Source organism: Manis pentadactyla, chromosome 19 (genome assembly GCF_030020395.1).
Source record: "Manis pentadactyla isolate mManPen7 chromosome 19, mManPen7.hap1, whole genome shotgun sequence".
In the NCBI taxonomy this organism is placed as follows: domain Eukaryota; kingdom Metazoa; phylum Chordata; class Mammalia; order Pholidota; family Manidae; genus Manis; species Manis pentadactyla.
Window position 1 is genome coordinate 14,479,694 of NC_080037.1, and position 12,609 is coordinate 14,492,302.

Below are 12,609 nucleotides of genomic sequence, written 5' to 3' on the forward strand. Positions count from 1 at the left end.
CTCTACTTGGTTTTGGTGTCAGTATTTGTTTATCTTACTAGGGTGCCTGAATTGATAATCTTGTAGGAGTTGCTCGCTACAGTGCAAGCCCCTTTTGGCATTTCTCCTTTCTATAATACTTATACCATGTTGGTATGTGATTTCCTCAGGCTTCTGTATCCTGGCTATAAAATAATGGGCTTAAATAATGTTACCAGTCAGAGTTGGCAGCCACAGACTTACCAGATCTGTCTGGTTGATCCAGTGTCTGGAAGTGTGAAAACAGTGAATGTTCCCTTCCATTTAGCACTGAGGTAAGATTTATCAAGTGTCTTGTTGATGTCCTTCTGCTCACTTTTCCTGCTCCCTTAGTTTGATCTTTGTTTTGTAGTTCCTGTTTTGTTGTTCCCTTTTCTTATTAAACTGATATCTTTAAAGTCACATAGGAAAAATATTAAGGAAAAAGAAAGTTGGAGAGTGTGAGAATTAGAAGGAAAACAGTTTCACATTCGGTAAGAATTCATTGTGATTGTTGTTTTAGTGACAAGAAGAGTGAACGAGCCAAAGACATGCACTTAGTGAAGAAATTAGCAGCCTTACTGAAAACAAAGTCTCCCAATGTTGGTACGTAGCCTGGAGTAAAATAATGAGCATAATGTTAAGCCATTTTGAAAGTTAATAGAATATTCTAAATGGAGCAATCAAAATATGAGCTGTCATGATTCCTTTTCAAAATGTAATTTTTATTGGATTTGCTCTGTAACTATGAAGCATGCTGTCTAGGTAGTATTCAAATTCGTAAAATAAAACAGTAAAGTGAGAGAAGCCCGAAATCCTTTAGACTGACTGATAGTACAAATATATGCGTTTTTCTTTGTGAGTAGCGTACTTGTAATAAAAATAAATTTACTTTGGCTAATTTTCTCTTTCTAGATATGGTTGAAAAAGAAATAAAGGAATTAATTCTTGATATTAAATACCCTGCAACCAAAAAACAAGTAAGTATATATAATATATGAACTTTCCCTCTGAGTAGCTATTACATATCCTTTTTAAGAAAATAATGATTTTCATATAGTCTAAAGTCTTCTTTTCATGTGTTTGTTCATGTTCATCCTTTTTTATATTTGCATGGGGAAGTTCCCCATTGTCTCTTATTTCTTTCCTTTCTTTCAGAAATTAAGTAATATTACCATACATGAGTCCATATTTGAAACATAACACACATCCACACCTAACATATATTCAGATTAAAGAATAATAGTAAAGTGAACACATGTGTATGACCATCCAGTTAGGAAACAATGTTCCCAGGAACTCTGAAGGGGCCTACATGACCCTCCCAATCCCAGCCCCTTCTCCCCTCCCTAAGGTAGCCAGTGTTCAGAACTGTGTGTTTTTATTCTTTTCTTTATGGTTATTTCTTTATAGCTCCTTTTGATGCATTTTCTGTCTTCAGAGCATTATATAAATAGAGTCAAGCTTCACGTCTTCTGTGACTTAATTTATTCCTCCAGCATTATGTTTTTTTGAGTCTATTTGTACATGTAACTATAGTTGATTCATGTCCTGTGCTATTTCAGTTCCACTCTATGACTGTAATTTATTTACTCTCCTGCCAGTAGCCATTTAGGTTGTTTCCAGTTGTTTTACTACTATGAATAGTGATACTGTGATTATCCTTGTGCATGTCTCCTGGTGCCCATATGCAGGAGTTTCTCTAACAGTGGAAATGTAGGATATGAGCTCCTTCAGCTATACTAGTTGATGACAAATTGCTTCTCACAATACTTGCACTAATTTATGTTCCCATTTGTACTGTATAAGAGGCCCTATTGCTCCAGAGCCTCAACACCCCATGGTATTGTGAGACTTGTTACTTTTTGCCAGGTTCATGGTTATGCTACACCAGTTACTGTGGTTTCTTGTGCTCCCACGCCTCCTATGCAAACCCCCCGGTGCTGCTCCAGCTCTAACTCTCACTTCTTACATGACGCTTCAGTCCCCTCGGATACCTCTGATCTCTTACTCTAGTTCTAATCAGAACCAGGTAGCTAATAGCTACTTGTTTTCTAATTATTTCAAGTATATTAGTCATAGCTACCCAGTTTCTTCCTCTTTGCCTCTTTTAGGCTCCTTCAAGAAGGGACCTTGCTGAATACATCATTTGCATAATCTACACTATCTAAAAAAATGCTAAATACATGGGGAATTTAGTAAATGCTGATTTCTTTTTATCCCTCTTACTTTATTGTTGTAGTCATTTTAAAAAATACTTTTTATTGTTTTATTTTAGAACAGGCAAGTCCCTGTGACTTTTGGTCGAGTTTTCTGTTCCACTGACAGTGCTAACTGGCTCTCATTTTCTTTAGGGCAAAGTCTCCGTTATTAAAGATGACACTCTTATGACAAGGTAGACATCTAGAGAGGCAGCTTAGGGAGTCTGTAGTCATGACCCAAATAGGTCTTCTCATTATGATACCATCTATCTTCTTAACCGACATCATGGAAAAACAAAATTGGAAAACTTTAGCATAATGCAAATTGTCTTCTTGATTATTTTTTAATTATACTACTGAATTGTATATGAAGCTATGAATTTTATTAAAAATGCTGGAAAAGCTAATAGTGAAAGCTGTGTATTGTTTTTGACACTAAAGAGAGAAAAGAAACCAACTTAGGCTTTGGAAGACTGAATACATAGGTAAGCCCCTGCTGGCTTGTGTAATAGTAGAACAGAGGCAGCCGACATTTTCCCAGGTATTTGTCTCTTTCAGTCATGTAGTTGCCTTATCATAGGCCTGACCAACCTCTTTAGCCACCTTCTAGGTCTATTTCTTCCCCACAAACACACAGCGGTTATTATGTTATGATCTGATATTTATCTCGTGCCATTGTAAACCTAGTTTTTAAACTGTTTATTCTTATCAATGAAAACTCAATTTAATGTACTAATGTGAAAGGAACTTGAACCGCTGTGTTTAATTCATTGGTGATTCTGATGGTTACTTCTTTAGGCGTCAAGAGGTATTTTGGAATTTGTGACAAAGGCCCTTAACTATCTACTGGGGCCGGTAGGGGAGGTGCGGTGGGGCAGGAGGTATTTATATCTAGCATGGCCTGTAGATTGAGCCAGCCATGCTCAGATGCAGTAATTAGTTGTCAGCTTTTATTGTTGACATGACAGTGACAGCCCCTACCTTTCATTTTTGCCTGTAGTATAGTATAAATGTATTCAGATTTTTCTTATTGGTGAGTAGCTTTAAATATGTTTCTGTGTTCCTTGGCTACTCTGTTAAACTTCAGTTGCCTTCTAGTTGTTTTGTTTTCAGTCTGGACTTTTTGTTATGCCATATTTGACATGATTTGAAATTGATTATGTGTTACCTATGATGCACCTTTTATTCTCAGGTATATATATTAAAGCATCTTAAATATGGAGTTTACCTCTGAAATTTGGGGTAGTGAAACTGTAGGCATAAATATAAAATTAAAAACCAAAATCTTTGTCTTCTAATTATTAGAATTTCTCAATATCTTTCTTCTAGGCTTTGGAGAGCATTTTGGCAAGTGAACGCTTACCATTTTCCTGCCTTAGAAACATCACTCAGACTTTAATGGACACTTTAAAAAATCAAGGTAATAGGGTTTGTACTGATTGGAGATTAGGATCTTATTTCAGATTTTAAAACTCTGATTATAGAAAGCTGTTTGCTTATGAGACCATCATGTTACTTAAATGTGGAAATAATATCGATAACTTTAGTATTTAGGACTTTTATTCTCTCAAGTGTATGCAATTCATCTTCATCTGAGCTTTCTCTGAATATATTGACTCTGATTTTCAATGTAAATATTTCTCTTTTGAATCCCTCTATTGTGAGGAGAGATATCAGTACAGAATGATAAGTGGCCATTTTAATATGTAGGAAGGAATATATGAGAGAAAGAGTGAGTATTTCTCCCTCACTAATCTTGGAAAAATGCCTTGCTGGTGGAGGATGTTGGATGGCCAATGGGATTCTACTTTTTGTCTCTTTGCCAGCATTTCTTGAGGATATATCTGCCACAACCCAGTTTCAGGCTGAACTGTAGTATCTTTGACCACCATAAAAAGTGACAGGCAGCTTTCTAGTCTGTCCTCAGTATATGAGCATAATAGGCAGCATATGGGCTACGGGGTGAGGGAGAATATTTTCAAAGCTGTTCCCAGATAATTTCTTTAGATTGGAATATTAGACTAAAATAGTTTTTTCCCTTTTTCTTTTTCTCCCTGTTTTTTTCCCTCTCTACTATTAGAGTACCTTATTTCATTTAGAAATTTAGACATTTTTGCTCTAATGGAAAAATTATCTTTGTGTTATCTATTACAGCTTAAGCATCCCAATATTTAATAAAATAGAATGGGGAATTATGTAAATTAAGAGATTTAATGAAAGAAATGAAAGAAAAGCCTTTTTATGAGTCTGTTAAATATATCTCTTTAATGTGTTTTCTTCCTTCCACCTTTTAGAGCTTGAGTCTGTTGATGAAGGATTGCTGCAGTTCTGTGCCAATAAACTGAAGTTACTCCATCTTTATGAGTCTGTCAGTCAGTTGAATTCCCATGGTTTTCATTCAGACACACCATTCTCTGATAATGTAAGTAATCCCATTGCTTATTATACAAAATCATCTCTGGTTACTTTTAATTTTTTAAACTGGTATTTAAAGAAGTAGAAAATGAAAAATTTTATGAAGTATAAAGGTATACTTTCTTTGCAAGATCTGCTGTGCCTTGCTGCTAAATTTTTATTGTTTATGCCAGAATATTAAATTTTATTGTTAACCCATTTTCACTACCCTAGAAGTATTTGGTTTTTCTTAATTATTTTTTTTAAGTTACTTCTTATAATGCAACTTTTGGACAAGGTTTGCCATTTAAAATATATTCAATTTATAGAAGTAGCAAAACTTTAATTTCTTTCAAAGAAAAAAAGAATGATTCTGCCAAACAGGAGAGACTGGCTTTTCAGTGTTATTGTTGTTATTAACAAACTGATACAGCCTGCTCTGTGGTGTATTACATAGTGAAATACATTTTTAAAAATTCTCTTCTTAACATCAAAGTGTTTCAACTAATCATAATAAATGTTCTATATTTTTATTCTGTAAACGTTAAAAATGACAGCACCTTCTATTCTTGATTACAGTGCAGCATTGCTCACTTCTGAGGAGTGTATACAAAATTGTTTCTTCCATACAGAGAAATAAAATTCACTTAATAGGGACTAGAGGGAGTACTGTCCTCTCTTTCACCTCAGGTTACTTGTGTGTGACCTTGGGCAGGTTGCCTGGCTTTGGGCCCTCTTGTCCTCTACTTATCTAAACAAAATTATTATTAAAGTGTTTTTAGTGGTTTTCAAGTCACTGGTAATGCTTTTAAAAGAATTATCTGGTATATCTAAAAGGTAGTTGAGATTTAAAGGGGAAGCCTTTTATTTTAAATACATATACATGAATAAAAATTTTTAAACAAAAATAAGGATTTTTTTTCCTTTGTAATGGAAACAACTTACACATTCTAATATCTTTTATATAGTTGGGGTTATAGATAAATTTCATAAAACATTTTAACAATGTATTGATAATAAGCCATTTTTCAGGATCTTTTGCTTTTCTGTGTACTTCAATAATTGTGTGAAATTATTTCAATCAACAGAAAGGTTCACGTTGGTTAGGATTGCCTACACATTTCATAGACTCTCCAATTCCTGATCTTTTCAGAAAATCCAAACTATCTCTCTTGCACCCCTCCAAAGAAAGTTAAATATATGTCATTAATACTTTGCTATAGGATTCATTTCCACCTGATAGCCCCAATACAGTACAAAGATAAAAGAATAATTATAAAAATTTTAAAATCAGTTGTAGATTGTTCTTTATTACCTTTTAATTTTAAAGCACTTTTTAAGAATTAAAACTTTATTATGTTGTAGACTTCAGATCCTTCAAAAAATATGTAGTCATCTTTGTACTGACTGGCTGATTGTGTACATACAAATTAAAATTCAAATCTAAATTGATTGGTTTTTGCTGTCTGTGGGACATAGTTCATAAAAGTTCATACATAAAGTCAGTGTAGCATTGAACTACTGGTGTGTGTTCAGTAGCATTTTGCAGTTTACTTCTTCTTTTTAAAAGCAATGGCCTTAAATAAATAAACAAAACTGCTGTTGTTTGAGAATGCAACTTTAATCATGCAGCATGGAGGGAAGAACATTTTGCTTGCTTTGGTCTTCCTGTGTGTGTGTGTGTGTGTGTGTACATGTATACTTATCCCCAATTTAGAAAAATGATAGTAGTATCAAGAGATGTTTCTATACATGTGATATGTAAAAATGGTTTGAAAACTGTCAGGATGTATCCATGACTTTTCAATCTCTGTATTCCTGAAAATGACATAGAGAATTTATATATAGATACAGTGAGGATTGTTTTCCAATGTTTTTATTTTTTGCATTTATGCTACTTCATAAATAAACATTCAGTTTCAAATAGTTCTTGACCTTCCTCAAAATCACAAGAGTTGCAGTTGACACCCTTTAAAATTTTTTTGGAGTATAAAATAATACTATTTTAAAAAATGAGCAATTTAGAAGAGTATAGAGTATTCACAAGAAACTTTCTAAAAGTGGTACTTTTAGTAACATGTAGTGTTTCAAGATTAGTTTAGCCTCTTACTCATGAATTTAAGAGTGCAGTTTTAAAGAGTACATTAAAACTATCCCATTAATTTAAAAGTCATCTTTTGTTAAGAGTCTTGGATTTCATTTCAGATGATGGGGTTGACCCGTATAACAGATTAGTAGAAAGGAATACGGTCTATCCAGACCTTTTTTCCCTATTTTTAAGGACTTGGCTGTGTTACTAAGGCTTGATGAAAAAGAACTGCTTAAGCTCCAGGCATTATTAGAGAAGTATAAACAAGAGAAAACCAGCACTACGGTCCGATTTTCTGATGATAAGGATGGTGTGTTGCCTGTAAAAACATTCCTGGAATATTTAGAATCTGAGAAAGATGTAGTCAACGTAAAGAAGATAAACGAAGAAGAATCTGTGGCTTTAGGTAGGTACGGTAATCTGCTCTTTGAATCCTCCCTCTTCTAGAAGAAAGCCTTGAAGGAGATTACAGTGTCTCAGAGATTGTTTGGTTTGAAGTTAAATTAACCAAAGAATTTAATGTATATTTTTCAGTTAACAAAAGATATTCTGGATATGTTGGCGCCATGCCATAAAAGTTTAATTGTATTAATAAGTATGCTAAAGAGACAATGTTAGACATGTATTGATTTGTCTTCTGCTTTAATAAACCAAGCAAATTGAACTATTAATTTCTCCTCTTATGCTCTTTTACTCCTCCGGAGATCTAGATTGCAACTCGGGAAGATTGTTAGTCTAAATGGCAAGTAGTCATTGGTTAATGCAGTTTTTGTTCTACTAGGCAGTTTCTTTTTTTGGAAGTGTTTGCATGGAGAAAGTTCCACTGCGGATGTGTGTTATACTTTGGAGTCAGCCGGACTCAGCCCTCAGCTGCTGCTGGTAAGGTTTGTTGTTGTTGGATGCTGTGCGTTCTCGGTAATGTCATCCAGAAGTGTCAGACTTCTTTACCATTGTCTAAAGCACTTGCTAGAGCACATGAAAACTAAAAATGATCAAAGAAACTTCGAATTACTATATTTAATTGAATATTATTATTTTTTTCATTCCTTATTGTAATCTTGTTCTGTGGTTATCTGGAAATAAATTTAGAATCTGACATGTATGCATACACTTACAATGGACTGTGGTCATCAGTAAAAATGTTTGTATGGGAATTAAAAATGATCTTATTTAAAGAACAAAATGAACTTCCCTTAGAGCAATACAGAATTGTTATCAAATCTTCCCATACTTTGCTTCTATATTAGCATTTTGTCAATGTGCTATAACACATTGTGAAACAATAGAATCATCCAATGGAAAAACTACAACACTAAATTTTTGCCCTTTCTGAAAAGAGCAAGGGAAGTCCCCTCCACCTACACCCCATTATCTATTCTTCTGTTTCTTTTCACCCCTGACATGCACACATACATACTCTTTCTCATGCCTGCTGATAGCTTACATTTTGTCCAGGATTTGGGCACTCTATCCATGAGCTTGTTGACTGTGTTCATGTATTGTCTTCATTAAACATTTAAGTCCCTTAAAAATGGACTCTCTTCTAGCTCACTATGTAGTATGTATGTCTGAAAGTAAAGCAGTTATAGATACACAGAGTTGTATGTGGATGTTCATGAGCAGCTTTATTCATAATAGCCCCAGACTGAAAACTGCAAATGTCCTTCAGTGGATAGATGGTTAAACCAACTGTGACACATCCTGACCATGGACTACTACTTGGCAGGAAGAAGGAATGGATTATTGATTCATGCAGCAACGTGGATGAACCTCAAGGGAGATATGCTGAGTGGAAAAGAGCCAATCTTAAAAAAGCTACATACTGCATAATTTCAATTTTGTCAGTCATGAAATGGCACAGTTATAGAGATGGAGATGAGATTAACTAAGGGCTGAGGATGAGTGAGGCAAGGAGGTGGGTGTGGCTAAAAAGTGTTAACTTGAGAGTGTTTGGCTGATGGTATAGTTCAGTGCTTGATTGTGGTTATGGTTATGCAAAGTTACACATTGATAAAATTGCAAGCACGCACAAATGGTGCATGTGTTACTGGTGAAATTTGAATATGCTCTGTGGATTTTACCAGTGTTCATTTCTTGTTTTGATACTGTGTAAGATGTTAGTTAATGTTAGGGGAGACTAAGGTTACGGTACAGGGACTTCCGTGCATTTCTTTGTGCCACCAGTGACTCTTTCAGAATGGATAAAAAGAAAGGAGGTAAATTTTACATTGTGTTTAATCAATATCAATAACATGTTGTCTGCTTTAAATCTGGGCTTAAAAAAACACTGGAAAAAGATGAACCTGGAACCTTACTGGAAGCCACACATAAAAATTAACACAAAATGGAGCATAAATGTAAGAGTTTAAGCTACAAAACTTAAAAAAGAAAACATAGGAGATAGGCAAAGATTTCTCCAGGCACAAAAATACATGAACTATAAAAGGAAAATATTGATAAACTATACTTCATCAAAATTTAAAGCTTCTGATTTTAAAAAAAGCTGTTAAGAAATTGAAAAGACAAGCCTCTTTTTTCAAAACTTATATCTAACAAATGAATTATATCCACATTATACAAAGAACTTTTATGTATGTATACATGTATACAAACTATACAATTAAAAAATGAGCAAAAGATTTGAACATTCACACCAAAAAAATATACACACAAATGGCAAATAATCACCTGAAAGATGTTCAGCATCATTAGCCATTAGCAAAATGCAAAATAAAACCGTGATCTCTTTCCCAAAAAAATGACTGAATTTAAAAGACTGATCATACCAATGTTGATGAGGATATGGATCAATAAGAACTCTTAACATGGCTAATGGAAATGCAAACTAATACAACCACTTTGGAAAATAGTTTGAAAGTTTCTTATAGAGTTGAATGGAGATTTCCCATAAAATCCAGCAGTCTCCCTCCTAGGTATTTATCTAAGAGGAATGAAAATACATGTTCCCTTAGATTTGGAATAAATATTAACAGGCTGCTTTATTCATAATGGCCCAAACTAGAAACAACCCAAATATCCACCAACTGATAAATGGGTAAGGAAATTATGGTATTTATCTATAAAGTGGAATGAACTCCTGATACACAGAATAGCATGAATGAGTCTAAGTGAAAAGTTCCAGGAATGATAGACTACTTACTGTATGATTTCAGTTGTATGAAATACTAGAATAGGCAAAAGTACAGTGACAGAGGAGATGAATGTTTGCTAGGGGATGAGAGTGGGGGTTGGAAATTGACTACAAAGGGGCACAAAAGACCTTCTGGGTAATGTATTTTATCATGTTTATGATGTTGGTTATCGAACTTAAAATTAATTAATTTTATTGTAAATATATACATATATACATATATATATATATATATATATTATACTGTAATAAAGTGATATGTATTGGGATATTTCTCTATTTTAAACCTGTAAGGCTGTGATCTAAAAATATATTATTGTGTTATAAAATTTATAAAATGCCCACCATCCAAAACACACACAACAACAAATTTTGGCAAGGATGAGGAGAAAGGGGAGCCCTCCTACACTGCTGGTGGGAATGTAAACTAGTTCAACCATTGTGGAAAGTAGTATGGAGGTTCCTCAAAAAACTCAAAACAGAAATAACATTTGACCCAGGAATTCCACTCCTAGGAGTTTACCTTGAGAATGCAGGAGCCCAGTTTGAAAAAGACATATGCACCCCTATGTGTATCACAGCACTATTTACAATAACCAAGAAATGGAAGCAACCTAAGAGTCCATCAGTAGATGAATGGATAAAGAAGATGTGGTACATATACACAATGGAATATTATTCAGCCATAAGAAGAAAACAAATCCTACCATTTGCAACAACATGGATGGAGCTAGATGGTATTATTATGCTCAGTGAAATAATCCAGGCAGAGAAAGACAAGTATCAAATGATTTCACTCATCTGTGGAGTATAAGAACAAAGCAAAAACTGAAGGAACAAAACAGCAGCAGACTCACAGACCCCAAGAATGCACTAATAGTTAGTTAGTCCCAAAGGGAAAGGGACTGGGGAGGATGGACGGGAAGGGAGGGGTAAGGGGGAAAAGGGGGCATTACGATTAGCACACATAATGTGGTGGGGTGGCACGGGGAAGGCAGTATAACCCAGAGAAGACAAGTAGTGATTCTATAGCATCTTCGTACGCTGATGGACAGTGACTGTAATGGGGTATGTTGGGGGGACTTGATAATGGGGGGAGTCTAGTAACCATAGTGCTGCTCATGGAATTGTACATTAACAATATAAAAAAAAAAACAACACCAACAAAGGGGCCAAACAACAACAACAAAAAAGACGCAGGGTATTTCATGATATATATGTATCTATACATTATTGTCCACAATTTATTAAACACGCCCCTATTTTTAAAAATTTATAAAATGGATTATAATTTTAAATTATTTTTAAAAACCATCTAACTCTGAGAGACTGTATTTCAGGCTGTTGCTAAGCTGGTCTTGGAAGATAACCTGCAGGGGTTTTGTGTGCCATGCAGTAGGTATGCATCCTGCCAAAATCCTCATTCCCAAACAGTGCCAGTGCCAAAATGGAAACCAGTGACATTTTTTCTGAGTTTATAGTTTCAAATTGTTGTTTAAAGAGAATAGATAAATGTCAACTGTTACTATTTTAAAAGAGTAACAGACTTTTAAGAGTTACACATATAGAAGTCATGAATAAAAGGTGATAGCTCTTGCAGCAAAATATATTATTAGATTTATAGAGACTCACTATTTGAAATGTAACTTTTCCTGTTCTTTCTTGATTATTTTTTCAAGTATTTTAAATGGTAATTTTATTGGAATGCTCATGAAGAAACTTGGTACTTATAATGTAGGTTGCACACATTTTTCAACTTTCAAAAGATTGCAAATTTTTCTCTAAACTTGTATTTGACTCAGTCACTATTATATTATGTGATTCATAGACAACAGCTGGTAGTTTTCATGTTTAAAATGTTATAGTTATCCTCAGGGGAATTTTATCAAGTTTTAATTCTGTAATCTAAAATAGACCCTAGTTTTCAGGGAGGACTAGAAAATAACGCTCATCCAAAGACTGACAAAAGGTTTCTGACAAGCAAGGCTAATAAATGACTTTCTCACATTCTGTCTGCCAGCATTTCCACCAAGTGAAGGATTAAAGCATTTAGGATGTTCATAGTATAAGAGGGTACTTTAAAGTGGTAACATTCATTAGGCACTAGAAGCATCTACCAAGGATCCATGGGATTTTTCTGTTTCCTTCTTAGGTATAGGTTTTAACAAGTCTTAGATACTGCTTGACTTAGAGGAATTAACTAAATTTCCTCTCAAGGTTTCTATTACTCACATATCATCTGTTAATATGGCAATATGTGGCATTTATATGTGAAATAATGTAATTCACATTATAAATATGTCCACATTATGAATAATGTGACAGTATTTGCTTTGATGTTCTGGAAGTATATTTTATAATGTAATTTACTGCTTAGGCAGGTAGTTATTTCTATATGCTATCTTTTCATGTTGTGTATATCCTTGTGTATGTTCCTACATGGCATCTTAATTTGTCTCTGTATTCTCATATTTAGTTATTTTCCACCTTTCACCTTAATCTTTTTTGAAGTTTCAAAAATCTTTCTGTTGCTTCTAACTGATTCTCAAACTGTCATGTGTCCTGATGGCTCCCGTGGCATCCTCTAGTTCACACTGACCTTCTGTATACAAACAAAAGCTTCACCGATTAGAATTTTTAAAGCTTATAAAAAAAGAAAAAGAGGAACACCCTCTAGGTTTTAAGCAAAGATTACCTTGTTGGGCAAGAAAGAGAAAAGAGGGACTGACTAGGGAGAGACAGGGAAAAGATGGAGAGTTAAGTGGAAGAAAGGTGTT

The 12,609-nt window shown here is 34.3% G+C and overlaps 1 protein-coding gene across 1 annotated transcript in view; it reads left to right on the forward strand.

The window, feature by feature from the left end:
• Positions 1-12,609, forward strand: part of RAB3GAP2 (RAB3 GTPase activating non-catalytic protein subunit 2) — an 86,587-nt gene that overhangs the window by 48,887 nt on the left and 25,091 nt on the right. Inside the window, exons 15-21 of the mRNA XM_036932142.2 lie at positions 150-293; positions 521-603; positions 913-977; positions 3,528-3,618; positions 4,493-4,620; positions 6,874-7,087; positions 7,463-7,560. Of these exons, the coding sequence (XP_036788037.2) occupies positions 150-293; positions 521-603; positions 913-977; positions 3,528-3,618; positions 4,493-4,620; positions 6,874-7,087; positions 7,463-7,560 (823 nt within the window). The remainder of the gene's footprint in view (positions 1-149; positions 294-520; positions 604-912; positions 978-3,527; positions 3,619-4,492; positions 4,621-6,873; positions 7,088-7,462; positions 7,561-12,609) is intronic.